This window comes from Dasypus novemcinctus, chromosome 8 (genome assembly GCF_030445035.2).
Source record: "Dasypus novemcinctus isolate mDasNov1 chromosome 8, mDasNov1.1.hap2, whole genome shotgun sequence".
Taxonomy (NCBI): domain Eukaryota; kingdom Metazoa; phylum Chordata; class Mammalia; order Cingulata; family Dasypodidae; genus Dasypus; species Dasypus novemcinctus.
The window spans coordinates 31753836-31781347 of NC_080680.1; the positions used below are offsets into that span (position 1 = coordinate 31753836).

At 34.4% G+C, this 27512-nt stretch overlaps 1 protein-coding gene across 6 annotated transcripts in view; it reads right to left on the reverse strand.

Annotated features, from left to right (window-relative positions):
- VPS13A (vacuolar protein sorting 13 homolog A) overlaps window positions 1-27512 on the reverse strand; it is a 293093-nt gene that overhangs the window by 200792 nt on the left and 64789 nt on the right. For all 6 annotated transcript variants that reach the window (XR_011649379.1, XR_009186770.2, XR_009186769.2 and 3 more), the window contains exons 18-23: window positions 14878-15067; window positions 14680-14794; window positions 12826-12962; window positions 10959-11091; window positions 8376-8493; window positions 4518-4656 (exon numbers count right to left, since the gene is read on the reverse strand). Coding sequence is in view for 3 of the 6 variants with exons in the window: in XM_058301627.1 (XP_058157610.1) it covers window positions 4518-4656; window positions 8376-8493; window positions 10959-11091; window positions 12826-12962; window positions 14680-14794; window positions 14878-15067 (832 nt within the window). In the remaining 3 variants the exon portion in view is untranslated. The remainder of the gene's footprint in view (window positions 1-4517; window positions 4657-8375; window positions 8494-10958; window positions 11092-12825; window positions 12963-14679; window positions 14795-14877; window positions 15068-27512) is intronic.

Below are 27512 nucleotides of genomic sequence, written 5' to 3' on the forward strand. Positions count from 1 at the left end.
AGCATTCACTATTTATTATTCACCCTTTAATCAGATTACAGGAAAAAAGAAAAAAAAAAACATGATCATTTCAATAATGCAGGAAAAGCATTACAGAACTTCAACATCTATTCAGGACACAAAACTCTTAGCCAACTAGGAACAGAAAGAACTCTTCTCCACTTGAAACTTAAAAAGAAATCTCCCCCACCCAGAATATCATACTTAATAAGGAAAGACTAAATATTTTCCCCTTAAGATCAGAAACAAAGAAAGGACGTGTACTCTCACACTCCTACTATATATCATACTGGAATTCCTAACTATGTAATAAGGCAAGAAAAGAAATAAAAGTCATAGAGAAGCTCCCTCTCAATTAGAGGTGGAGTAGGCATCACCATCAGAGAATCCTCAGGATTGGGGAAAAGCCAATGGACTAGAGTAGACTTACAGCTGTTCTACTGTAGACCTACTGTGATTTTAGCAATCGAAGAACTTTTATTATGGATGTGGAGACAGTGGCCACTGGAGGTTCTGAGGGGAAGGAGAGGGAAAAGTAAGTGTAATTTGGGGGCATTTTCAGGACTTGGGAATTACTCTGAATGGCAAATATAGGCCACTGTATATCTTATAATAACTTGCAAAAATTGTGCAGGAAAGAGTGTAAACTACAATGTAAACTATAATCATCACTTTGTGGCAATGCACCAAGATGTGTTCATCCACTGTGGCTAATGTAGGATGTTGTCGATGTGGGAAAATGTGGGAGGGCTAAGGAGCAGGGCATATGGGAATCCCCTATATTTTGTGTAACATTTATGTAATCTAAGTTTCCTTAAAAAATAAAAATAAAAAAATTTATTAAAAAAAGTCATAGAGAGAGGAAAGGAAAAAATTAATGGTTTCTATTTCTGGATGACAATTATTATGCAGAAAATCCCCTATTTATAAAAAGCTACTAAAAACAATAAGTGAGGTTAGCAAAGACTCAGGATAAGGGATCAATATACAAAATGAATTGTATTTCTATATATTGACAATGACTGGAAATTGAATATTTTTTAAAAAGTACTATTTATAATTACATCTGAAAAAAGAAAAACAGGTATAAATCTAACAAAATATGCAGCATATGTATGCTTAAAACTGTAAAACACTATGAAAGAAATTTTAAAAATCTAAATAAATGGAGAGATTAAACTATGTTCATGGATTGGAAGACTCAATATTGTTCAATTCAAGGGTTCCTAAATCTGTTATACAACATAATCCCTAGCAAAACTGTGGCAGAAATTTTTGTAGAAATTGGCAACCTGATTCTACAACTTTTATGAGAAAGCAAAGGAACTAGAGAAAACAATTTTAGGAAAACTAGAAGTTAGAGGACTTACCCTACCTGATTTCAAGACTTACCATGAAACTATAGTAAATAAGACATTATGGTATTGGTGAAAGAATAGATATACAGGTCTTTGGAAAATAAAACAAACCCACACATATATGGTTAATTTAATGGATAAAGGAAAGTGCTTTCAATAAACGGTACTGAAACAAATTAGAAATCCAGATGCAAAATACATCACAACCTATCTATATACCATTATTTAAAAAAAAAAAAATAGACTTAAATATAAAACTTTTTAAATTATAAAACTTTTAGAATGAAAAACTTAAAATATCTTTTTGACCATGAATTGGGCAAAGGTTTCTTTTTTTTTTTTTTAAGATTTATTTATTTACTTACTTTTCCCCCTTCCCCTCCTCCCGCCCTCCTGTTTTTGCTGTCTATGTTGTCTTTTCTTCTCATTTTCTCTCCTCTAGGATTCACCGGGATTCAATCCTAGAGACCCCTGATGTGGAGAGAGGTTCCCTGTCAACTGTGCCACCTCAGTTCCTGGTTTTTGCTGTGTTTCACCTTGACTCTCGTCTCTCTTTTGATGCATTATCATCTTGCTGTGTGACTCACTTGCGCAGGCACTGGTTCACCATGTGGGCACACTTTCTATTCTTCTTTTTTACCAGGAGGCCCCAGGGATTGAACCTGGGTCCTCCCAAATGGTAGGCAGAAGCTCTATCACTTGAGCCACATCTGCTTCCCAAAGATTTCTTATACACTACACAAAAAGTTCCAATCATAAAATGTAGATAAACTGAACTTCATTAAAGCATAAAACTTTTGCTCTTCAAAAGACACAAAAAAAGTAAAAAGATGAACAATAGCCTAATAAAAGATATTTCAGAACACTAGCGTTTCAGGGATAATGGGACATCATGTCAAGTAGCCTACTCTCAAATGATCTAGGATAAACTGTTCCCTATAGTGGGTTAGCGACATTTCTGTAAGTCTCACATTATTTCAAAAGATAAAAAAATTTAGCATGTTATTATGAACTAAATCTATTATGTAAACTCATGGAATTAATAATTAGAATATAGGTCACCAGAAAATAGAATGAGGGTAAAGAATGGAAAGCTGATGGTTAATCTGTGCAGAATTGGTTAAAAGGTTTTTTGTAAATCTTTGGAAATAAATAAGAGCACATCATGCTATTTTTGATTAGCAGGGCTCTTACATGGATATATGACAGTGGTTGAAAGGGAAAGCCTACAGGCATGTATATAACTAGAAGGAAAGCTAAAAAATTTAACATGGGACTGTATAACATAGTGAAGCCTCATGTAAAATACAAATATGGTTATATCCCATATATAAAACTGTTTTTACAAAATATAAATGCAAATATACTAGAGAGAAGGAAACAGAATAGCCGCTATGTACAGCAGGGGAAGCATAGAGAGATTGAGAGATGATAGTTTAGCTTGTTTGCTTGATTTTTGTTTTTCAGTATTACTATTATAAATACTATTACTGGAATAATGAAAATCTTCTAAAAATGAATGGAACGATGAATGCACAACTATGCAATTATAGCAAATACCACTGGTGTGTACTCTGGATGGATTTATGCTTTATTATTATGTGTTAATAAAATTTGTTAAAAAAATAAAAACAAAACAAAAAAATTAGCATGTAAAAAGAAACCAGAATAAGATACTAGAAAAAACTAGTAGGTTATGATTTGTTCTGTAAATTCTTGTGGAAAAAGGATAGGCCATGATACAAAACCCAGAAATCAAGAAGGAAAAACTGGATAACTTTCACTATGTAAAAAACCAAAGCTTTTGTATGGCAAAAATAAAAAAATATAAATTAAATTTTAAAAAACCAACAAATTGGAAAAAAGCAGTTGTAGATGACAGAGCTAATTTCTTAAATTGGTTTCCCTTAAAAATCATAACAAGACAGGAAAAAGAATAAAAGATATGAACAGCAGTTAGAAAAAAAAGAAATTCTATAGCCAATAAACCTATGAAAATATATTCAATCTTACTAATAATGAAAAGCAAATCAAAACCAGAAAAGATTTTTTCTCGGAATAAACTGAATAAATTTTAATGTCTACAAATACTCCAGAATAGTGAGAATAAAAAAAAAAAAAAACGTGAGAATAAAGAGAAACAAATAACCATTCACTATTGGTGGGAAATTTGGTAAAATTCATCAAAATTTAAAATTAATGTATTTTACTTAGCATTACACTTCTAGGAATTTATCTCATGGATATACTTCTAGAAGTATATCCAAATACATGTACAAAGGAGTTCTAAGCAGTATTTTTTTATAACTGCAAACACCAATAACAATATAATGTCCATAAAAGGAGACATGTTAGGCAAAATTCACAATTCAGTACCATGAAAAAGAAAAGAAAGATCTCTATGTGATATGGAAAAACCTTAAGATGTACAATAATATGATGATGATGAAGAGAATAAAGATTCAGAGTAATAAATAATATAATGAACCCATTTATGTAAATTTTTAAATACTTAAGAATTGGGAGAGATGTGACTCAAGCAGTTGGGTGACCACTTCCCACATGGGAGGTCCCAGGTTCAGTTCCCAATAACTCCTAAAGAAGACAAGCAGATGCAACAAGCTGACACAACAAGCAGACACAATGAGCAGGAGCTGATGGAAGGTCCCAGGTTCAGTTCTCAGCACCTTCTAAAAGAAGATACATGGACAATGAGCAGACACTGTGAGCAGACACAGCAAGGAGATAACAAGTTGAAACAACAGACAGAAGAGGGAGCCATCCTGGGGAAGGAGGTGGTAGAAGATACATAAGAATGTGCATAAATATATCTATATACACATGCACCTGTATGTGTTATGTGTACTAGTATACGCCACAAACATTTTCTGAAAAACTAGAGAAACACTAGTAATACCACAGAAGAAGAGACACTGGCAGCTGGAAAGGGAGGAGAGGTAGACTTAACATTTTATACCTTTCTCTACCATTCACACTTTTAACCATGTCATTGATTTCTCTTTCAAAAGGTAATTTTAAAATATCTTTTCAAAAATAATTGCAAATTGTTTTATCCAAAATTTCTCTGGCTGTTTTGAATACTATTTGTGGAGTTTCTTTTTTAATTTATGTTTCTATTAATTTTGAAAACAACATCACCTGAAATGATTTAACAGGAACAGGAATATCAGGGGCAGGTTCAGATTTTGGAATACTTTCAACTAATTCCACAATCCCTTGAAGTTTTTTATCCGAAACTCGTAATGAAACAAGAGGTAATTTTCCAAAAATCTTGAATCTGTTTAAAAAAGACAGGAATCATTAGAAAGCAACTTTCATTCTGATTTACTGCATTAATTAAAAAGAAGACTGTTCCCCCATCCAAATATAATCAAAATTATTTTTAAGGACCAAAAATTATCCTTATAACCCATAAGTCAAATTACCCCCCAATCTCTACTTCAGTATTTATTTTACCATATTGACCAGTCTCATTATTAAGCTAACCTCATTATTTTCTAATGTCATTACATTTATTTTCCCTCTCTTGTGTGTCAAATAGAGCTGACAATATTTATAAAGTCCAAGTGTTTATTATGTGATAGGCACTAAGCAAAGAACTTTCAATGTATCGTCATAAATTATCCTCATGACTTGTGAGATAACCTATTTCTGTTCCCTTTATAGGTAAGGAAACCCAGGTTTAGCAAATTCAGATAAATTGACCAGACATTATATACCATGATTCACAATTAGATCTGAGCAATTTAGTAATCTATCTTTTCATTGCTTTGGCAGTCTCCTTTGCTTACAGATTCAAGATAAAGAATTTGAAAGAGGAAAGTGGATGTGGATCAAGCAGTTGGGCACCCACATACCACATGGGAGGTCCCGGGTTCTGTGCCCGGTGCCTCCTAAAGACAAGAAAGACAGCGAGCTGATGTGATGGGCTGGTATGGCAAGATGAGGCAGCAAGATGATACAACAAAGAGACACAGCAAAGAAACATAATGAGAGACACAACAAACAGGGAGCGGAGGTGGCTCAAATGATTGGGTGCCTCCCTCCCACATAGGGGATCCCAGGTTCAATTCCTGGTGTCCCCTAAAAAGAAGACGAACAGAGAGCAGACAGCAAGTGTAGAACAATGGTGTAGAAGCGAAATTAATTAATTAAACCTTAAAAAAAAAAGAATTAAAAAGAGAGAAAGTTTTATTCACCATTATTGGTATCCTGGATTTTTTTGAAACTTACTTTTCTAATTTATTCACATTGATTGCTAATATTATCTTTCTAAAAACATAGCTGAATGTCTACAGAAAATTACAAACTTTCTTTTACCTCTAATAGCCAAAATATTTGGAAATAATACCATACATACTAGTTTAAAATAGTTACTTACACATTATGGATCAGTACCATAAATTAATTTAATAAATTTGAATTTCTTTAAATATGTCACCTGAGGATGATAAGCACCAAAAGAATACTACCTGCTGAATAACACAGGACTTCCTTTAATTTGTTTTAAACTTATTCAGCTGAAACTTCAAATGAAGGTGCCTGATACTTGCAGAGTTCCAGGATTTTATATAATACCATATTCATTTTCTATTGCTCACAACTTTACAAAATTTAAAACAAATGACAATAAGATTTCATCTTCTTCAATCACTGTGGTTTCTGGCTTGTGATTATTTTTACTTACATTTCTCTAGTCCTATTCTATACTCATTTAAGCATCGTTAAGAGCACAATTTCTAGGTGTTTTTTAATTTTATTGGTCACGTTTGGCTGCAATGTACTGGACCAGGGGTCAGCAAACTACAGCATGTGGGACAAATCTAGCCTACTGCCTATTTTTGTAAATAAACTTAGAGAAGCACAGCCATGCCCATTCATTTATGTATTGTTTATGGCTGCTTTCATGCTACGGTAGCAGAGTTGAGTAGTTGTGACAGAAACGGTATGCCCTTCAAGGCTAAAATATTTACTTTTTAGCCCTTTATCTACCCTAACAATGAATTTATACCTTACACTCTCACATTCCATTATGTATATAAATATTTTTTATTCCGCTAGTATAATTCCTGTTAAAATATACAAATTCTCTGCATCCAGGACTTAAGCTTTTGCTAACTATATACTGACAGAGCAAACCCAAAGCAAAATAAGTTATTCTTTTCTTCCTTTAGAGGAATATCACCTTTTTTTCTGGTACCCTGTAACTTTCTAAATTCTAGCATACTTACCTACTAAAACAAGAAAGTATATACAATTACAAGAGTGTGAAAAAAATCAATTCACACTCGTGTATACCATAGAAAACACATACAACTTTGTCTTTATCATCACAGACTGGAAATCTTCACAAGAAATATTAGACAACAGTAAATGGGCAGGTGTCAGGTACTTGGGAAAAAACAACAAAATCTAAGTCTTATCTCTGACATCAAACTATACTACAGCTACATAATAAAAAAAAAAAAACAAATGCATAGGATGACTTTCTTTCCTTCTCTCTCATTAAGCCAAATTTCTGATCTCTCTGCCTCAATACTCTCAGATTCCACTTTGATTTTTTAGGAGAAGGGAGACCAGGAAAATGAGATTTAGAACTCTGGACACAGGAGCCTATGTGGCTCAGTGATTGTGGGCTGGCTTCCCACATACAAGTTTCCGGGTTCAATCCCCGGCCACAGTACATCAAAAAAAAAAATAACAACAACTCTGGACTATGTTTGCTAGTGGATTAAGTCACCACGAATTAAAACATCAGCAAAGAAGAGCATAGGTCTCTCTTAGATCTCTCCCTTCCACAACCTTAGAGTCTGAGAGCTATCCAGGTCTCAGGTTAGTATGCAAAATAAAGGAGGGGTTCACTTTAAGAATTAAGAGATTAATTAAAACTGAGAACCTTGTTAAGAATCTTAGGGGTTAGTAAAGGTATATTTCATAAAGAAGTTTTAATATATACTTCAAAATAAGTATTTAGCAAGACACTGTTGCCAATGTTTATTGATTTAATCAATAAAGATTGATTAAATATATAAATGTTTATTGATTAAATACATAAATATATAAATCATAAAAATCATGAGTATATGATACTACCTAAATTAATCTAACCAGATAATCTCATTTCATCCACTTCATTTTTACATTTTAATATTTCTGAAATTGCAATTAATATTACTTAATGGGAAGTGGACTTGGCCCAGTAGTTAGAGCGTCCGTCTTCCACATGGGTGGTCCGCGGTTCAAACCCCGGGCCTCCTTGACCCGTGTGGAGCTGGGCCACACGCAGTGCTGATGTACGCAAGGAGTGCCGTGCCACGCAGGGGTGTCCCCAAGTAGGTGAGCCCCAGGTGCAAAGAGTGCGCCCCATAAGGAGAGCCGCCCAGCGTGGAAGAAAGTGCAGCCCGCCCAGGAATGGCGCCGCACACACAGAAAGCTGATGCAGCAAGATGATACAACAAAAAGAAACACAGATTCCCATGCCGCTGACAACAACAGAAGCAGACAAAGAAGAACACACAGCAAATAGACACAGAGAACAGACAATTAGGGTGGGGCATGGGGGGGAGAAATAAAATAAATAAATCTTTAAAATAATAATACTTAATGGCTGATTATAATCACTAGAGACATGACTGAAGTCCAGTACTTAAGATTTATATTACTTCTGCCAGTTGCCCTGCAGTACTAATAATCCAACAGCACTTCAAAAATTCTTTGCTGGAGCTGTTCTGGGACCACACAGCTAATTCAACACTAATTTCCTGGAGAATTTTTCTCCTTCCACATTTGCTGTTCCTTTCACCATTTATTTCTTTTTTATTCTTACAATAAGGGTGCCATCCTTTGGTGACCCAGTTTTATGAAGAGTCTCCTTAGTGAAGCAAAAATTTAATGTTATACCTTATATTATCATCTTAAGAATTAATGAAATATGGCACTTATTTAACTACAAAATTACTGAGAAAATCTACAGTCATAGTGACAGACAATACATACTTGGGCATCCTTAAATCTGTGACAACCATAGCCTTAGAGAGTTCCACATTGAAGTGCATAGGTACCAAAATATGCTGTGCAGAAACATTGAGTTTGCGTGCCTCTTTCCAATTATCCCCTATTTACAGAAAACGGGTTGTGTTTATTACATGTAAAATTTGAAAAACACATAAGATTTTAAATTACTATTAATACTTCACAGTCACAAACTCCCTTATTTGGGAAATTTTCCCATATCTAGCTAATTCTAAAGCTACATTCCCAGGTACACACAACCTACAAATAAATTCCTTTCTCCTCCATCATTATCCTCCTTCTGCTTCACAATACTTGACATACTTTAATAGGAAAATGCTTACCAAAGGAAAAGAAAAACCACAGCCTTAATCAAATATATACATTCACTGACATTCACCACACCAACCTGACCCAAACATGGCTATAAAGCAGTAATGAAGACGATAGGGGAAAGTGAGGTTCTTTAGAAATAATCAGGATATAAAACTATATAAATCATGGAAAAAATGATTTCAAACATATATACATATATAATTACTGCACAGGCATATCACATACATTCATAGGCACAGGTATTGAATTAAACACTAATAAAAGGCTACAAACTGAAATAAACAGTTTTGATGTCTAAGCAGTATGATAAAGGATGATCATTTTTTTGTTTTGTCTGTAATTTTCTTCAATAGGCATGTATTACTTTATAATCAGAAAATAAACCTTTAAAATGTATAACAAGATTAATGGGATCTGACTAATACAATGCATTTTCATATAAATTACTTCATTTGAACCTAATAATTCTAAGAGTGATATAAAATCCTCAGTCAAGGAAAACTAGGCCAGGGACAAGTTAGACTTCTGGAGTAGGAGATAAGGAGACAGCTAAAGGATAATACCGGGAATGTATAACAACGATTTTAGAGATGGATGAGGACTGTGCTTAATAGCATAAAGAAAAATGCTCTTCTACTACATGGTATTAAGAATATGGTGATACATGGGAAGATATAGCTGGTGTAATTTATGGACTATAGTTAACAAGAACATTTTAATATTTTTGTAGCAAAAGCAGAAGTTGGTACTATATAAATTCTAAAGGTAAAAAAAAGGAATATGGAGTTTGGTTTTGTGAGATATGAATACGATTAAGCATTTTTTCCCTCTTTTTTTCATTAATAAGGAGATCGTGACTATGTCATTTAACTAATCTGTGTTCATCTCTTTATTTTCTGAACACTAGGGGAACAACTGAGTTAGGAATTGGAATTAGAAGAGATAAAAGTGCCTGAAAAGGAATTTTTCAGGACTAAAGTCTCCATCACTTGTTGAGCTGCCTTTTTCTGTTCTTTTATTTTTGTGAATTTGAAAGTTAACCAAAAAAAAAAAATACTTGGAAGCATGTGTTTCATTATTTATCAGAGAGTCCATGACAAACAATTATATAAAGTAACCACAATGTCAAAAGCCCTGCTCAATAAAAGATGCAATCCTTTAAGAATACTTAATGCTTATTTTTCAAAAAAATTCTGTGGAAACCTTTTAATAAACAATCATCAAACAACTATAAAAATAGTTTAAAAAATATTTTCCCAAAAGCATCTCAATATATTAAACATTAACTTAGGTATGATTCCATAGACTTCAAAAACTAGCAACTAAATGCATCAAACATACCAAAATACAGTAATTTAATTCCTGAAAAAGAATTTATGGATTTCCTCTAAAAACAATCTCCATTTGCCACCCACTATACATCTGTGCTCCTTCATACCAACTGGAATGTGTTAAAAATAGAAGCTAAGTTCATTATCCTAAAGCAAACAGAGAAATAAAACCACAATATTCCAGTCATATAAAACTAATATTTCTAATAGCTAATAGTTTGGATTCTTGCTGCTTCTGCTTATACCAACAGGCTCAGATAACTAAAATTTAATCATATATTTATTAAGCAAGATCTCTAAGGACAGCCTCCAACCAAACCGTTGAATTATCTGAACATTCACTAATACTTATTTATGCAGTGTGAATCAGGGGAAAGAGGGCTGAACTAGACAAGGTGAGCTCAGTCAACTAATTAATTTAATAACCTTTGTAAAGTGAATTTCTAGCTTTGTTGATCTCATCTAAAAATACTAAATCTGGAGCAGAGATGACTGTGTGGTTCACAATAGTTAACAGAGTAAAAGTGTGCCTAGAATAGTGATACTCTTCAGTCTTTGTGAGACTGTCTATGGCCTGAAGCTGTTAAAGAACTTGAGCAGCCTCTTCTGGTTATCCCAGTATGCCATACAAATATCATTTTCAATATGTTCCATTTGTTTTCCAAAATTGGCCAAAGTTTGGAAAACTGTGGACAAGATCAGAATTTCTTAACTGTATTGACATTGTGGGCTGGATAAATCTTGGTTCTAGAGAACTGTCCTATGTACTGTAGGATATCACTTCTAATTCAAGAATATAAAAGTTCTATCATGTTAAAGATGTACATCTCCACAGAGTGTCTAAAAATCTAATTCACCATTTCAGCAAAATCAATCAATAAATGATATATTTCATACTTACCAACTCTGCTGTAAAGCAGTTGTATACTCGTAAGCTGAATATCAAAGGAATCATAAGCTCTATGCATTATCTCTTCAAGATTGGCCTCACCTGGTTTCACATCTGGTAATTCTGAACGACTTTTACTTATCACCTTTAAAGTTAATTTTAATAGTTTAGACTATCCAAAATACTTCAAAGTTTAAGTTTTTATATTTCAGACTACAATATAAAAATTTAATAGGAGAGGATAAACTTACAAGCTGGCATACATTGTAAGGCTATTAGAAATATCTTTATCCAGGACAGATCCTAGATCTTTATCCATTTATAAGAAGACCAGGTTATAAAGTGAAATTTTACATATTAAATTCTATACCCATTTAATTATATTAAAAGAGGAATTCTTAAAATCTGATAAGAATTTTCACTAAAAGCAAGATAAAGAGACAAATTTAGCTTATAAAACATTTCTATGGCACAATGAAGGACCTTAAGATAAACTTTATAATAAGAAGCAGAAGGGGGGGGAAGGGGATAGAAATAAATAAAATAAATCTTTAAATAAAAAAAAAGCAGAAGAATCCAGGATTAAATACTAGGTTAGCTACATTTTAATCCTAATTCTATCATTTATGAACACCAGGCAAGTTATATTTGTATCCCCCTTTCTTGGCATACTATGTATACAACTTTTGTCACTTAAACATCCTGGAGATTCCACTGCAGTATATAAAGATCTTATTTATCCCTTTATACATATGAAGTAGACAAAGAATGATTATTCTTGTTTGAAAAATAGTGACTCGTAGACAAGAAGTTAAGCAAACTGCCCAAGGTCACGTAACTAGACAGATACCCTTAATCCTGATCTTATGCTCATTCCATTATACCACACAGCCCTTGAAACAATTCAGTAACCAACCTCAAATATGAATAACTAGTTGCATACATTTTCTTATAAATATATATTCAGAGGTGTCTATATAATTATCAAATGAAGAGTAAAAAAGAGAATAAGGCAGAATGTCATTATTAAGGAAAGGCACATATTTATTAAGTAGCTATCCCTTTTGGATTTTTTTATTGTTGCAGCTATTCCTCCACATTTAATGATCCAGAGCTGTGCTGTCCAACAAAACTTTCTACAATGACAGAAATGTTCCATGTCTGTTCTGTCCTATACAGTAGCCACTAGTCACCTATGACAATAAGCACATGAATGTGGCTACTGTGTCTAAGGAAATGAATTGTTGGCTTTATTTCATTTTAATTAACTTAAATTTAAATAACCATATGGGGTTAGTGGCTACCATAATGAACAGTGGAGATCTAGAAAACAGAAAATACTTTATTCTTTACTCAAAATTGGGGAAGGGAAAAAAAGAACATAATTTGAAGGAAAGGCAAATCACTTTGTTAAATGTGAGAAGAATCATCTCTCAATTTATGACTTTTTAAAACAAAAATATTAAAAGCACCAATATCTAAAGAATTATACATATGAAAAATTCCAAGGAGAAAGATATATTTGATTACTTCCAGAACTCCTTCCCACTCTATATACTTTAATCAATCAAGCAACAGATTTGAACAGAAAAGCAAATAAACTCCTCAGGCACAACTCCAAAAATGTATATATATGTAATTCATATGCTCATACCTGAGCTGCAGAGTTCAAATGGTCATTCTGCCTTTAGAAATGAAGGAAAACTATTAAATGAAATTTCACTTTATTCACAGAAAGGAGAAATTCTCAAATGTCAATATCTACCATAAATCTAAAAACTAAACACACTAGAATATACCATTTAAAGAACAAAATATATTTAAAACAAGAACACACCTTGAAATGCCATGTTATAAAAAAAATATTACAAGTACATACCTTGAGATGACCAAGATCCAAAAGAAGTAGGTTTGATGTAGGACTAAAAATCCCATCTTGTGGGACAATAATATATGAAGCCTTCAAATTAACTCTGAGATCAAGAACTTTCTGTGTTTCAATAATATACAGTAGACCTGTAAGAAATTTAAATCTTCACAATGAACAGTTTTCACAAATTACCCAGAAGGAGTGACAAAGAAAGAAAAGACTTAAGCTATAAGAGAGACATGAGGCTCTTTCCAAATACGTAAATCTTAACTTGTTGGATAAATAACCAAAATATATTAAATTTTAAAAATTAATTATAAAAGTATTACATAGTATTATCAATTATTTTATAATTTAGCATTTTTATTATTAATAAATGGTAGTATATATTTAGAGAAAAAAATAGAATTGGAAGAATATACATCAAATTGTTAAAGGTCATTACCTTCAGAAGGAAAACACTTCTGTAACATTTGAACTTTATGTGGTAGATATTTACTATATTGGTAATTTTTTACAGGTAAAAAAATAAAAGCTCAGGAAAACAAATCTTAGAAAATAAATTCTAAATCTGAATAACTATGGTAGGTTTCTACCATATTTATATTTAACTATAATGAATAACAGTCTCTATAAATCAAAGGAGGAATGAATTAGAGAAGATACCTGACTGTATGCTTAAGACTTCTATTACCAATAAACAGAATTTGGCCTATAAATGGAATCTGGGATTTTAACAAAAAATGGGGGGTAAATCGAGGCTCTTAAAGTTAATGTATTTATATGCACTCAAATTTGAAACCTATATATGTAGAAAACAATGGGGGAAAAATGAGTAAAAACCAGAGAAGAAAAACAGGTATACTTTGAGGAATATAAAGCAAACCTCTCTGTGGAAAAGGGAAAATGAATAATGTATTCAAGATGTGTATTGTAAAACTGAGAGGTAAGACAGCATAACAAAAGAATGTTTTAACTAATTCGACATTTACCAAAGGTCTTACCAAAGCATGAAATGAATTCATGATTTACTTGGATAAGATATTTTCTCTTGAGAGAGAGAAGATGCAAAGAATAGATAAAAATGAGACGTAGCTGTATTTATCAACAAGGATACGGTGACTATAAAAGAAACAGGAGGAAAAAAGTGACAATTTCATGTCAGATTTTGTGACAGCCAAAATGGAACAAACTGAGTTCAAATAAAGATGTACCTCACACTTACCAAAAACTGGGTTCTAAAACTAAAGTTTTGCCAATATAACTGGAAATTGCTCCAATGAGAATTTGCGCTAAGAATTAAAATAAAAGTAGCTAAAGAATGTTCTCTCCAATGATCTCATAGTTTAAAGAGAAATGCACAAAAGGAAGAGCATATTACCAAAGACAAATGTAAAAACTGTACTAAACTGTAAGAATGTCAGTACAATTAAATGCTTGGAATGTACTGGGGGAAAAGTTTACTGCTTTAAAGTAGGGACTTTTAATTTCAATTAGAGCAGAACTTCATTATTAAGGAAGCAAAGACATAACTGCTTTTTTTGGGTATGTGATATGACAAATTGAAATAATTAATGTAATCTTCTTTCAGAGAGAAGATGGTCACAAAACAAAGGTCCAAAAACCCTAAACAAAATTTTGCAATGAACTTAAATGTGAATACTAGGTATGAACCTGGAGTGGAATAAATGATTATTGTTGTAAATGTCTTTAAAAGATAAAAGTATCAAATTAGTTTCCATTAAACTATATTCAGTCTAGAAATACAGTAAATTTAAACGTTATTAAAATGACTATTTACATAAATAAAAGCTTGGCATAAGACATAGTATTTAGTTCACCAAAATTAATACTGGTATTTACCTGTAGCTGTCTTATCACGAAATTCTTCAAGTTTTGTCAAAGTCGCTGAAGTCAGTTGTGCTAAATGTACCTCTTTCGGAGGTCTGAAGAACTCCACTATACTATTGACTGTCTTCTGTTAAAATAAGCATCACTGACATGAGATACAAACTCAAAGCAAACTGAAATTTTAAAACTTGGTAATTAGAAAATACTTACTGCATTATATATCATTTCTAAAGGCTCAGTTTCTATGATACACCTTTGATCCACAGTTTCATCTAATGGATTTATTTCAAATATAATTTGGAAGAGGGATTTAGCACCATCCAATGAAGACAGAAGGCGAGGTTTTGTTGAATTATCTGATGAGCCAGTAATATGAAATGAGTTTATTTTGGTTTCAAATCTGCATAAAAAAGATAGCACAAAAATTAGCAAACAATAAAATTTTAAAGCATTTTTCAAATTGAAAATGATAAAATAAAAACAAATGAAAATAATTTCACTTTGCATTTCCTGGTACTCCATTGCATTAACATCTAATAAAATATATAACTTTTTCATCTGAAGTGATACAGACTAATGCACAAAGACCCTATTCGCATGTATATTTCTATTATATGTAAGAAAAAAGCAATAAAAAGCTAATGTAAGTTGTGCTTACTGATACAATCTAACATCAAATGGTGAAAATTACAGTCTCTGAAAATTGACCTAAAGGCATACAGAAAGACATTTATTCAATAAAATATATTAAATCTTGATAAGAACTGGGACAGTCTATGGCATTTGAATACAACCTTCTCCCATCCTGAGCCCCAGTGCTGTGTTATAAAAGGTCTATATCAGGTGGATGCAGCCATGAATGTGGAAGCTCTTTCATCCCTCAGTTCCAAGTCTAGGGCTTCAGTTTTACCACAGAAGGGGTAAGCAGTCCACATTTCTCATCCCCCACATTCCAGCAGCATATTATAGAAAACTCAATTCCAGGCAGGTACAAAAGGACAGGGGTTTGCTTTCGCCACCCTACTATCACTCAAAGAGGGAGGAAACAGTACCAAGCTGTTAATACAGGCCACACAGCAAAAAGAAAGACTGCCCCTCCCCCAATTCACACAAAAAGAAAGACTGCCCCTCCCCCAATAGACTCAAATAGACTTTGGTGAGAGAAATAACTTATACTTTATGGCGTGATATCTGTAAGCTCCTACCCCAAATAAATACCCTTTATAAAAACCAACCAGTGTCTGGACATCGATTTCGTGGGAAGCTAACATGGAGTTGAAGAATGTCAACCACCACACCATGGAGCCTAGAGTGCCTACAACTGAAAGCAGGAGGATTGCAGCCAGTATCCATGTGGAATCTAAGCCCCCTCTTGACATAGATGTGGAATGGACACAACCAAGCCAAGGTCCATAGGAAGGAGGAATACAGTAAGGATTAGAGTGGACTTAATGATACTCTATACATGAATTATTGTGGTTAATAATAGAGAAAATGTGGCATTGGTGTGGAAAAAGTGGCCATGGTGGCTGCTGGGTGCAGGGAATGGGAGGAAGAGATGAGATGTGGAGGCATTTTCAGGACTTGGAGTTGTCCTGAGTGGTGCTGCAGGGACAATTGCCGGACATTGTATGTCCTCCCATGGCCCACTGGATGGAATGTGGGAGAGTGTGGGCTATGGTGTGGACCACAGGCCATGGGGTGCAGTGATGCCTAGAGATGTACTCACCAGATGCAATGGATGTGTCATGATGATGGAGAAGAGTATTACTGTGGGGGGAGTGGTGGGGTGGGGGCAGTGGGGGTGAATGGGGACCTCATATTTTTTGAATGTAGTATTTTTTTAAAAATGAATAAATAAAATAAAATTAAAAAAAAAAAAAAAAACCAACCAACTCCTGCTATTTTGCATCAGCACCCCTTTGGCTGACTAATACAGAATTTGGTACCGAGGAGTGGGGAAGTGCTTTTGCAATTACCGAAATGCCGGAACGATTTTATAAATGGGTAAGGGGTATTTTTTGGAGGAATTATGAGATGCTTGGAAGAAAAGACCTACAGTGCTTTGAAGAGACTGTTGATAGCAATACTGATGCTAAAGAGACTTTTTATGATGCCTTAGAAGTAAGTGATGAAACTATTATTGGAAACTGGAGGAAAGGCGATCCGTGTTTTAAAGTTGCAAAGAACTTGGCAAGATTAACTCCTGGTGCTTTATGGAATTTGAAAATAGCAAGCCTGGGCATTTAGCTGAAAAACTTTCCAAAGTAAACTTGAAGAATACAGCTTGTCTCCTTGAAGCTTATAGCAAAATGCTAGATGAGTGAGATAAGCTGAGAACTGATTTGTTGGGCACAAGAAAACAGAAACTGATTCTGAAAATTTCAAGCCTCTGGAAATTAGGCTCCCAGATCAAAGTGTCCCATTGGAAAACTTAACTAAACTTGGAACTTGTAAATCAGGATGGAAGATGCAGTTAATGTCAGAAAGACTTGTGGAAAGTCTTATTGTCTAATAGCTTGGAGCCATTTCCTGCATGCTAAACCAACAAGGTTTTTGAGAGAGCCGTATGAACAAAACCACCGTCAGCATGGAATAAAAAGGACATGGAAAGGAGAGATTGAAGGAGAAATAGCTTTAAGAGGAAAATCATGGAAGCTGAGATCTGGAATTAAAACTTCACCTTGAGCCAAGAGAGGAACCCCACCCATGTGTACAGAGGGGGCGAGTTTGCCCCAGCAGTTGAAGAGGGTGGATGCTCCTGCCCAATGTTCTAGGGGAGTTTTGTTGCCCCAGGGTACAGAGAGGGTAGAGTACATACCCAAGAATTAGGGCAGTTAAGGTCAGCACCCCACAGGTCTGAGAGGGGTGGACCTGTCCCCCAAAGGTTAGGGAAGGCCAGGTGGTCAACTCATTGCTCTGAGAGGGTTGAGCCTGTATGCCAAAGGTTAAGGGGAATGATGTCTTCACATCATTATACTGGAGGGATTAAGACTCTAACCCAAAGATTGGGTGACGTGTGGCAATCACCCCAACACTCTTGGAGGGAGAGGTCTGGAGCTTGGTCGACACCCAGATGCTTGATGAGGGTGGAACCAAGAAAATGGTCATTGGTCAAGCATGTGGAAAAGGTGGGTCCTCATATCGCCCCAAAGAGAAGAAACAATCTTTAGTTTAAATGGAGGCTGCCTTGCAGGTTTACTGAACTGTAGAGGACCCGTGACTCATGTTTCCCTCCCAATTTCTCCTTATTGTTATGAAAATGTTTATCCTATGTCTGTCCATTTGTGTACTGGAAACAGATAAATTGTTTTGTAAGTTTCAGAGGACTTTGCCCCAAGGCAAACTGTATTTCTTTTAAGTTGACTCTGATATGATTAGCACTTGCACTGTTACTGATTTAAGGTTTTTTTTCCAATATTGTAAAGTCTTTTTGGAATTCAGAAGGTGGAGTGTAGCAGTTAAATAATATTGATGAATTCCAAAAAGAAATATAGTATTATGCTTGTAATCTGATCTGTACCTGGGCATGACTGAGTTATGATTAGGGCATTGCCACAGATAAAAGGCATGGCAAAGAACAGAGTTGGGGGCTTTTAATGTTAGTTTTGATTTTGGAGCCTGATGCTGAAGACTTAAACTGGAGTCACGAGGAAGTAAGCTCACAGAGGAAAAAGAAGCCAGCCCCAGGATAACACTATGTTATCTAAAATATCCTGTTTTGAACACAATATTTATTAGAAGACATGCAAAGAAAGAGAAAAGTGTGACCCAAACACAGAGGAAAAAAACAGACAATAGAGACACCAATTAGGGTCCAATGCTGGACTCGACAGATAAAGACTTCAAAGTGTTTTATCATAAATATTTTCAAAGAATGAAAAGAGCCTATGTTTAAAGGTTTAAATAACAGTATATTACTAACAATGACTTGTCAAAAAGAAAATATCAGTAAAGAGATAGCAGTATTTTTTTAAATGTAAATTCCAGAGTTGGAAAGAATGAGGTGTAAAATGCTCTAGAAAGGCTCAACAGTAAATCTGACATGGCAGATGAAAGAACCAACAAACTCAAAGACAGAGCAATAGAGATTATGCAATCAGAAGAGAAAATAAATAATGAAGATTAATAAACAGAGCCTGAGAGAAATATGGGACATCACTAAGTGTACCAATATGCACATAATGGAAAAATCAAGAGAAGAGAGAAAGAAAAGGGTCAGGAAAAGTATCTGGGGACCCAAAACACATAGAAAGGTAATATATGAAATAATTTTTAAAAAACAAAGAACAAGGGTGGGAATTCAGTTATATTGGAGTAAGGATGGTAATTCAAATGCATAGGAAGAAATGAAAAGGACCAAAATTGATATATAAGAAGGTTAATATTAAAGAAATAAATGAACAACATATTTGTACTCTCCTTTCTTTTCTTAGCTTATTTAAAAGTCATTAGATTATGTGAATTAACAACTATAACAATCTATTTGGCAGGCTGTAACAATTTAATACATATAGCAATAACAGCACAAAAAAGGAGAGAGAATCAAACCATATAGGAGTAAAGCTTCTATATCTTATATGAGTTAAATAAGAACAAATCAAAAATACTCTTTAAAATGTTAAGATATATCGTAAGCCTTAAAGTAACCTTGGAGAAAATATTTTTTAAAAAATATCATTGTAGGTACCCAAAAGAATTGAAAGCAGGGACTCAAACAGATACCTGCACAGTGACATTCACAGCAATATTATTCACAATTGCCAAAAGAGAGATGCAACTCAAATATCCATCAACAGAAGAATGGATAAACAAAATGTGGTATACACATACAATGGTAGAATATTCAGTCACAAAAAGAGTGAACTTCTAGAATTTCTTATTATGTGCTACAACATGGATGAACCTTGAAGACATGATCATGTTGAATGAAATAAGCCAGATATAAAAGGAAAAATATTGTCTGATATTGTTTATATGAAATAATTAAAATATGCAAATCCATGCAAGTCAGAACCTAGAATCCAGGTTATGAGGGGACAGGGTGGGAGAAGAGAATGAGGAGTTAAAACTTAATTGGTACAGCATTTCCATTTGGGGTGATGAAAAAGTTTTGGTAATGAACAGTGGTGATGGCAGCACAAGATTTTGAATGTAACACCACTAAATTGTATACTTGGAAGTCATTAAAATGGAAATTTTAGGTAGTATATGTATTACTAGAATAAAATTTTTTTAAAAAGGACTATATAACATAGTGATCCCTAATGTAAACTAAGGACTATAGTTAATAGTACAATAGTGAATATTACAATTACCATATTTGTTCCTCAACTGTAACAAAGGCACCACACTAATGTCAAGTGTTAAAATAGGGGGAAGCGTGTACACGGGAGCTTTACTTTCTGCATCATTTTTCCATAAACCTACAACTTTTCAAATTAAAAAATATGTATGTGTAAAAAAAAACACAGCTGGTTCTTCGAATACATCAATAAAATTGATAAACTACTAATGAAGCTTAAAAAAGAAAAAAGGAGAGACAATTGAGGGGGCATCACTATTGATTCATGGAACATTAAAAGATAAAGAAAAGAATATTATCAACTGTTTGCCCACAAATCTGACTACACCAATGAGATACAGAATACCTTAAAAGGCACAATCTAACAAAATTTACACTAGGAGAAATAGAATTTTAATAAGCCTATATCATTAAAGAAATGAACTCAATAATTTAATAACCTTTCAAAACAGAAAGAACCAAGCCCAAATGGTTTCACTGATGAATTCTAGAGCTAACATCAAACTTAATGCTGAGAAACTAGACACTTCCCCCTAAGATAGTGCAGAAGTTTGGACTTATATACACCACAGAAAAACATGTTCTTAAAACTAATGCATTCCTATAGGTGTGAATCCATTGTAAATAGCACCTTCTGGTAAAGATAACTTCAGTTAACTTGTAGCCCACCTCGATTAGGGCAAGCCTAATCCTATCACTGGAGTCCTTTATAAGTGAAATGAAATTCAGACAGAGGAGAAAAAAGCCACAGAAAGCAAGAAACTGAAATTCAACAAAACCTGGAAGAGAAAGGTGAGGTCAGGAGAGGTCACCATGTACTCTGCCATGTTACAAAGAAGCCAAGGACCAAGTACTGCTGGGTGCCAGTCCCAGAATGCCAGTCTTCGGGAAAAAAGCATCACCTTATTAATGCCTTGATTTGGATTTTTTCCCGGCCTCAAAACCGTGAGCTAATAAATTCCCATTGTTTAAGCTGACCCATTACATGTTATTTGCTGGAGAATCTAAGGAAACTAGAACAGGGAATAAGGAATGAAGTCCCTTCTTGTCACTCATATTCAAATCATACTAGAAAAAATCCTAGCTAATGCAATTAAACAACTAAAGGAAATAAAAGGTATACAGATTGAGAAGGAAGAAATAAAACTATCTTTGTTTACAGAAAATGATTGTATTGTCTACATAAAAAATAGGAAAAAGTCAACATATTGAAACTAATAAGCAATTAAAGCAAGGTTACGGGATATGAGGTTAACATACAAAAGTCAACTGTTTTCCTACATTCCAACAATGAACAGTTGGAATTGGAAATTTGAAACAAAGAACCATGTACATTAGCACCTAAAAATATGAAATACTTAGGTATAAATCTAACACAATATATTCAAAATCTAAATAAGGAAAGCTACAAACCTCTGATTTAAAAAATCAAATTATCTACATTTATGGAGAGATAGTCAACGTTCCTGGATAGGAAGACTCAAAATTGTGAAGATGTCAGTTCTTCCCAACTTGATCTATACATTCAACATAATCCCTGCCAAAATGCCAGCATGTTATTCTGAACACTGACAAATTGATTCTAAAGTTTATATTGAAAGGCAAAAGACCCAGAGCAGGTTACACAATCTTAAAAAAGGAAAAAGTTGGGAGGACTGACACTACTAAACTTCAAGCCTTTCTATAGTTAAGACACTGCAGTATTAGCAAAACAGACAGATGAATGGATCAATGGGACAGAACAGAGAACACACCGTAATGGTGGATACTTGACATTAACCATCTAGCTCTACAAAAAAAGAATAAGCCCTAAAGTATGATATATCAATATTGTAACAAATGCAACATAATAATAATAGGGAAATTGTGTGAAGGATGGTGGGTAAGAGGTGGTAGAGGGGGCATATGGAAACTAACTGTATTTGCTGTGCAATTTTTCTGTAAACTTAAAACAGCAAAAAACCCCACAACTCTATAAAAAATTAATTGTATTTCAAAACACTTGCAATGAACAATCCAAAAATGCAATTAAGAAAACAATTCCATTTTTAGTAGCATCAAGAACTATTAAATTCTTAAGAGTAAATGTAACCAAATAAGTGTAAAACTTATACTCTGAAAATTACTAAATATGATAGAAATATTAATGAAGATCTAAAATAGAAAGGTAGCCAATATTCATGGATTAGAAGATTTAACATCATTAAGATAGCAGTACCCTAAAATTACATCAAAATTCCTATTGGCAATTTTTTTTTCTTAGAGAAATAGACAAGCTAATGCCAAAATTTATACAGAAGTTTCAAGGTACTCAAAATAGTCAATGCAATCTTGAAAAAGAACAAAGTTGGACTCACATTTCCCAATTTCAAAAGTTACTACAAAATTACAGTTATCAAAATTGCATAGTACTGGCATAAGAACAGATAAGACCAATGAAACAGAATTTGGAATCAAACAATAAAATCCATACATCCATGGTCAACTGATTTTCAACAAAGATCTCAAGATTATTCAGGCAAGAAAATAATAGGCTTTTCAGCAAATGGTGCTGGGACAACTGCACATCATATGTGAAAGAATTAAGTTGGACCTATACCTCATACCATACACAAAAATTAACTCAAAATGGATAATAAATCTAAATGTAAGAGCTAAACTTATAAAACTCTAGAAGAAAATACAGAAATAAATCTTCATTAACTTGGGTTAGTCATCGATGAAAGCACATGCAACACATGAAAAATCAGATAAACTAAAAGTGTTTGTAGTTTGAAGGTTCCATAAAGAATATGGAAGAAAAAAAAACACTGAATGAAAGAAAATATTTATGTCAAATATCTAATGAAGGCCTTGTATTCAGGATATATAAAGAACTTTTCCAACTCAATAAGACAAATACCAATTAAAAGGTGGGTTTATAAACATGCATCCAGGAAAATTACAAATGTCCCATAAGCATATGAAAAGATGATCAACATCATTAGACACCAGGAATAAAAGCACCACAATAATAAACTGAGGAAGAAAAATCACATTACCATTTCAATTGACACAAAAAGGCATTTGACAAAATACAGCATTGTTTCTTGATGAAAACACTCAGAAAGATAGGAAGAGAAGGAAGCTTTCTCAACAGGATAAAATACATATATGAAAATCCCACAGCTAACATTGTACTCAATGGTGAAAGACTAAAAACTTCCCTCTGAGATCAGGAACATGTCCACTGTCACCACTGTTTCTCAATATTGTGTTGGAAATTACTGCTAGAGCTATTATGCAAGGAAAAGAAATAAAAGACACCCAAATAGAAAAGGAAGAAGCAAAACGTTCAGGATTTGCTGATGATATGACTCTATACCTAGAAAATACTGAAAAATCCACAACAAAGCTATTAGAACTAACAGACAAGTTCAGCAAAGTTGAGGGATACAAACTAATACACAGAAATCAATAGCATTTTTATATACTACTAGTGAGCAATCTGAGGAGGAAATAGGAAAAAAAATTCCATTTACAGTAGTAACTAAAAGAATCCATATTTAGGAATAAACTTAACCAAGCACATATAAGGCCTATATTCAGAAAACTACAAAACATTGCTAAAAGAATCTAAAGATGACCTAAATAAATGGAAGGACATTCTATGTTCATGGATTGGAAGACTAAATATCATAAAGACATCATTTCTATCCAAACTGATCTAAAGACTCAGTGTAAGCCCAATAAAAATTTCAATATCCATTTTTGCAGAAGTAGAAAAGTCAATTATCAAATTTACATGGAAGAGTAAAGGGTCCCAAAAAGCTAAAAATATCTCTAAAAAAAGAATGAAGTTGGAGAATTCTTACTTCCTAACTTTAAATCATTTTACTTACAGGGTTAAAAACAGCATGCTACTGGCATAAAGACAGACATATTAACCAATAAAAGAGAGTTCAGTAATAGACCCTCACATCTATGGTAAATGTGATTTTTGTTTTTTTCTTTTTTTTGTAATACTTTAGAAATTATTTTTAAATACTTTAGATCACATAAATGTTAAATAAAAAATATAGTGCACTTCCCATATGCCCCACTCTCTACCCCTCCCATACTTTCCCACATTAATATCATTCATTAGTGTGATACATTAGTTACAATTGATAAACACATATTGGAGCACTGCCGCTAACCATGGATTATAGTTCACATTACAGTTTATACTCTGTACCACACAATTTTGTAAGTTATGACAAAATATATACATAATGGTCTGCATCCATCATTGCAACGTCATTTAGGACAATTCCAATGTCCCAAAAATGTCCCCATATTATACCTGTTTTTCCCTCTCCCTCCCCTCGAACCTCTAGTGGCCACTGTCTCCACATCAATGATAAAAGTTCTTCCATTGCTAGAAAAAGAGTAAGTCTATAGTAGAGTAACAGTAAGTCTACTCTAGTCCATTGATCATTCCCCAATCCTGAGGATGCTGGGATGTTGACACCCACTCTGCCTCAATTGAAAAGGGGCTTAGATCCCATGGGGCAGATGGATGAGACTATCTTACTTGCAGTTGTACATTCTCTCTGTTCCTTGGGATGGGCATTGTCCATCATCATCTCCTTGTCAGTTGTCTTGGCTGAGTCCAATGAACTAGAGAGTAGATGGTACAACTCTTGAGATTCAGGGCCCAACTGGCACACAGACAGCCCAAAGATTTAAGTCTCTGGAACATACACCTATCAAATGTAGTACTAACTGTAAGTTCAAATAGAAGGGGCAGGAGAGCCATGTGTAGGGAAACCACAAATTAGTCCAACTGTGTCACACTGGGAAGCATGACTTCTTAGACTCATTAGACTGATGGCTGTTAAAAAAACAGAGGACTACAAGTGTTGGAAAGGATGTGGAGGAAAGGGAACCTTTATCCACTGCTGGTGGGAATGTAAAATGGTGCAGCCATTGTGAAGGACAGTTTGGTGGTTCCTCAGGAAGCTAACTATAGAACTGCCATGTGATCCAGCAATCCCACTGCTGGATATATATCCAGAAGAATTGAAAGCAGGGACATGAACAAATGAATGTACACCAATGTTCACAGGGGCATTATCTGCTATTGTCAAAAGCTAGAAAACAATCCAAATATCCATCAACAGATGAATGGATAAGCAAACTGTGGTATATACATACAATTGTACGTTAATGAGCTATAAGAAGAAATGCAGTATTAACATATGGGATAACATGGATGTATCTTGAAGATCTTATGTTGAGTGAAGCAAGCCAGGCACTGAAGAACAAATATTACATGACCTCACTGATATGAATTAAGCAAAATGAGAGACTCACAGAGCTAGAGTCTGGAATGGGGTTTTCAGGAGACAGAATGGGAGTAGAGAGTTGTAAGCCAATGCCCATATGGGCAAAACTATGATAAGGAGGAAGGGTGTAGTTGTGCAATGGATGGGTATGACACAGGTGCAGTGATGCTATTAGGTTCAGTGGTGCTGGTCTGTGAGGAGGACAGGGTGGATGATTGGGTTGGATTATCCATGGAACCAGGGGAAGGGTTGGGAAGGAACCGGTAAACTCTGGGGATGTGCAGGTCTGTTGTTAAAAACTACAACATTGAGAATGCTCTTTTGGCAAATACAGTGGGGGAGGGTTACTGCTGTAGGGTGCTGGATGTGGGGAGGGAGAGGCTTCTATGGAAAATGTAAGTGTTCATCTTGCCAAAGCGTGTGTATCAGTGGGTGGAGACCCAAACAATAAACAAGAAAATATTAAACTCCCATCCTGGGGAATCCTGCTGTGTTCTCAAATAGAGGGGCAAGAGTCTCTTGAGAACATAGCTGGTGTCTAATAAAAGAAAACAGACCACTATGTCAAGCCCTCAATATTACTGCAAGCAACTATGAATCTTATTCTTCAAAAAGCGAAACTTAGTGGTTACCAAAAGTCCCAAAGGGAAGAGGAGGGAAGAACAGAACAGATAGAACATAGGGCATTTTTAGGACACTGTAATTGTTCTACATGATCTTGCAATAATAGATACAGGCCATTTTAAATTTCATCATAATTTATAAAAGTATATGGTCCAAAATGTAAACCATAATGTAAATCATTGACAATAGTTAGTAGCAATGCTTCAATATATGTGCATTAATTGTAACAAATGAATAATGTATTTATAGGGGAGAGGGAAAAGAGGGAGGAAGGAGGATACTGGGTATATGAGAATCCCCTATATTCTGTGACTTTTCTGTAACCTAAAGCTCCTTTGAAGATAAAATGAAAAAAAGTAAGACTAGAGGAATATATGGAAGAAAATGTCACTGCACATACAAGGCAACAGATCGTAAAGTGATGAAAGACAATGTCAAAAAATTTTTTTATTTCAAATTTTCTCTAATTTTTAAATTTTTATTCCTTCTTTTTAAAACTATCATTATTATTTCATTTTCTTATTAATGTTATTCAGTTATTTTATTGGTTTCATTTTTTAAGACGTTTTGGATCACAGAAGAGTCACAACTGTGGCAGGAAAGAATCATTGGTGCAGGATGTCAGTGATGGCGGATGCATGGAAGGCGGTTCACCTGCAGCATACTGCTAAGGCATATGAATGAATTCAAGTGTTCATGGGGCACTGTCACAGCAGGTGGAGATCCACACAATAACTGAAAGAATATCAAATTCCCATCCTGGGGAGCTCTGCCACATTCTCTAATGGGACAGCAAGAATTCCCCAAGTACAGGGGCAGTACCCAGTGAAGGAGGATTGACCACTGTGATGGGTCCGTATTGATGACTGTACTTATGAACCTTTTCTTTTGAAATTGAAACTTAGCCAAGTATTGCATGCTCCCTAAGTGTTATCTCCTGAGAGCCTCCTTGTTGCTCAAATGTGGCCTCTCTCTAAGCCAAACTCAGCATATAAATACATTACCTTCCCCACCCCCACCCCCAGCGTGGGACATGACTCCCAGGGGTAGTCTCCCTAGCACAGAGGGAATACTACCAAGTGCCAAGTAGCAATGCACCCAGAAAAAAACCTTGACCAAAAGGGGGAAAATGAGTTTTTACGGCTAAGAGATTTCAAAGAGAGTCTGGAGGTTATTCTAGAAGTTACACTTATGAATGTCTCAGAAGGATCTCATTGACTGACACAGTAAATATTGCCTCAAATAGCAGGGTCCCTGAGGTTCCAGAGACATCCAGACATTATAGGCAGGGTAGACAGCTTAGGAGTTTGGTACCGTGCCAGTGGCCCTACTTTGGAATTCAATGTGATTTTCAACAAGTATGTCAAACCCAACCAGGTGGATCAGACCAGTCTACTCAATAAATGGTGCTGGGAGAACTGGTTATCCATATCTAAAAGAAAGAAAGAAAGTGAACCTCTCTCTCACAACTTATATAAAAATTAACTCAAAATGGATCAACAGTTTTAAATATAAAACCATAAAAGTACTAGAAGAAAATGTAGGGAAACATATTCAAGGCTTTGTGGTAGGTGGTGTTTCTTAAACCTTACACCCAAATCATGAGC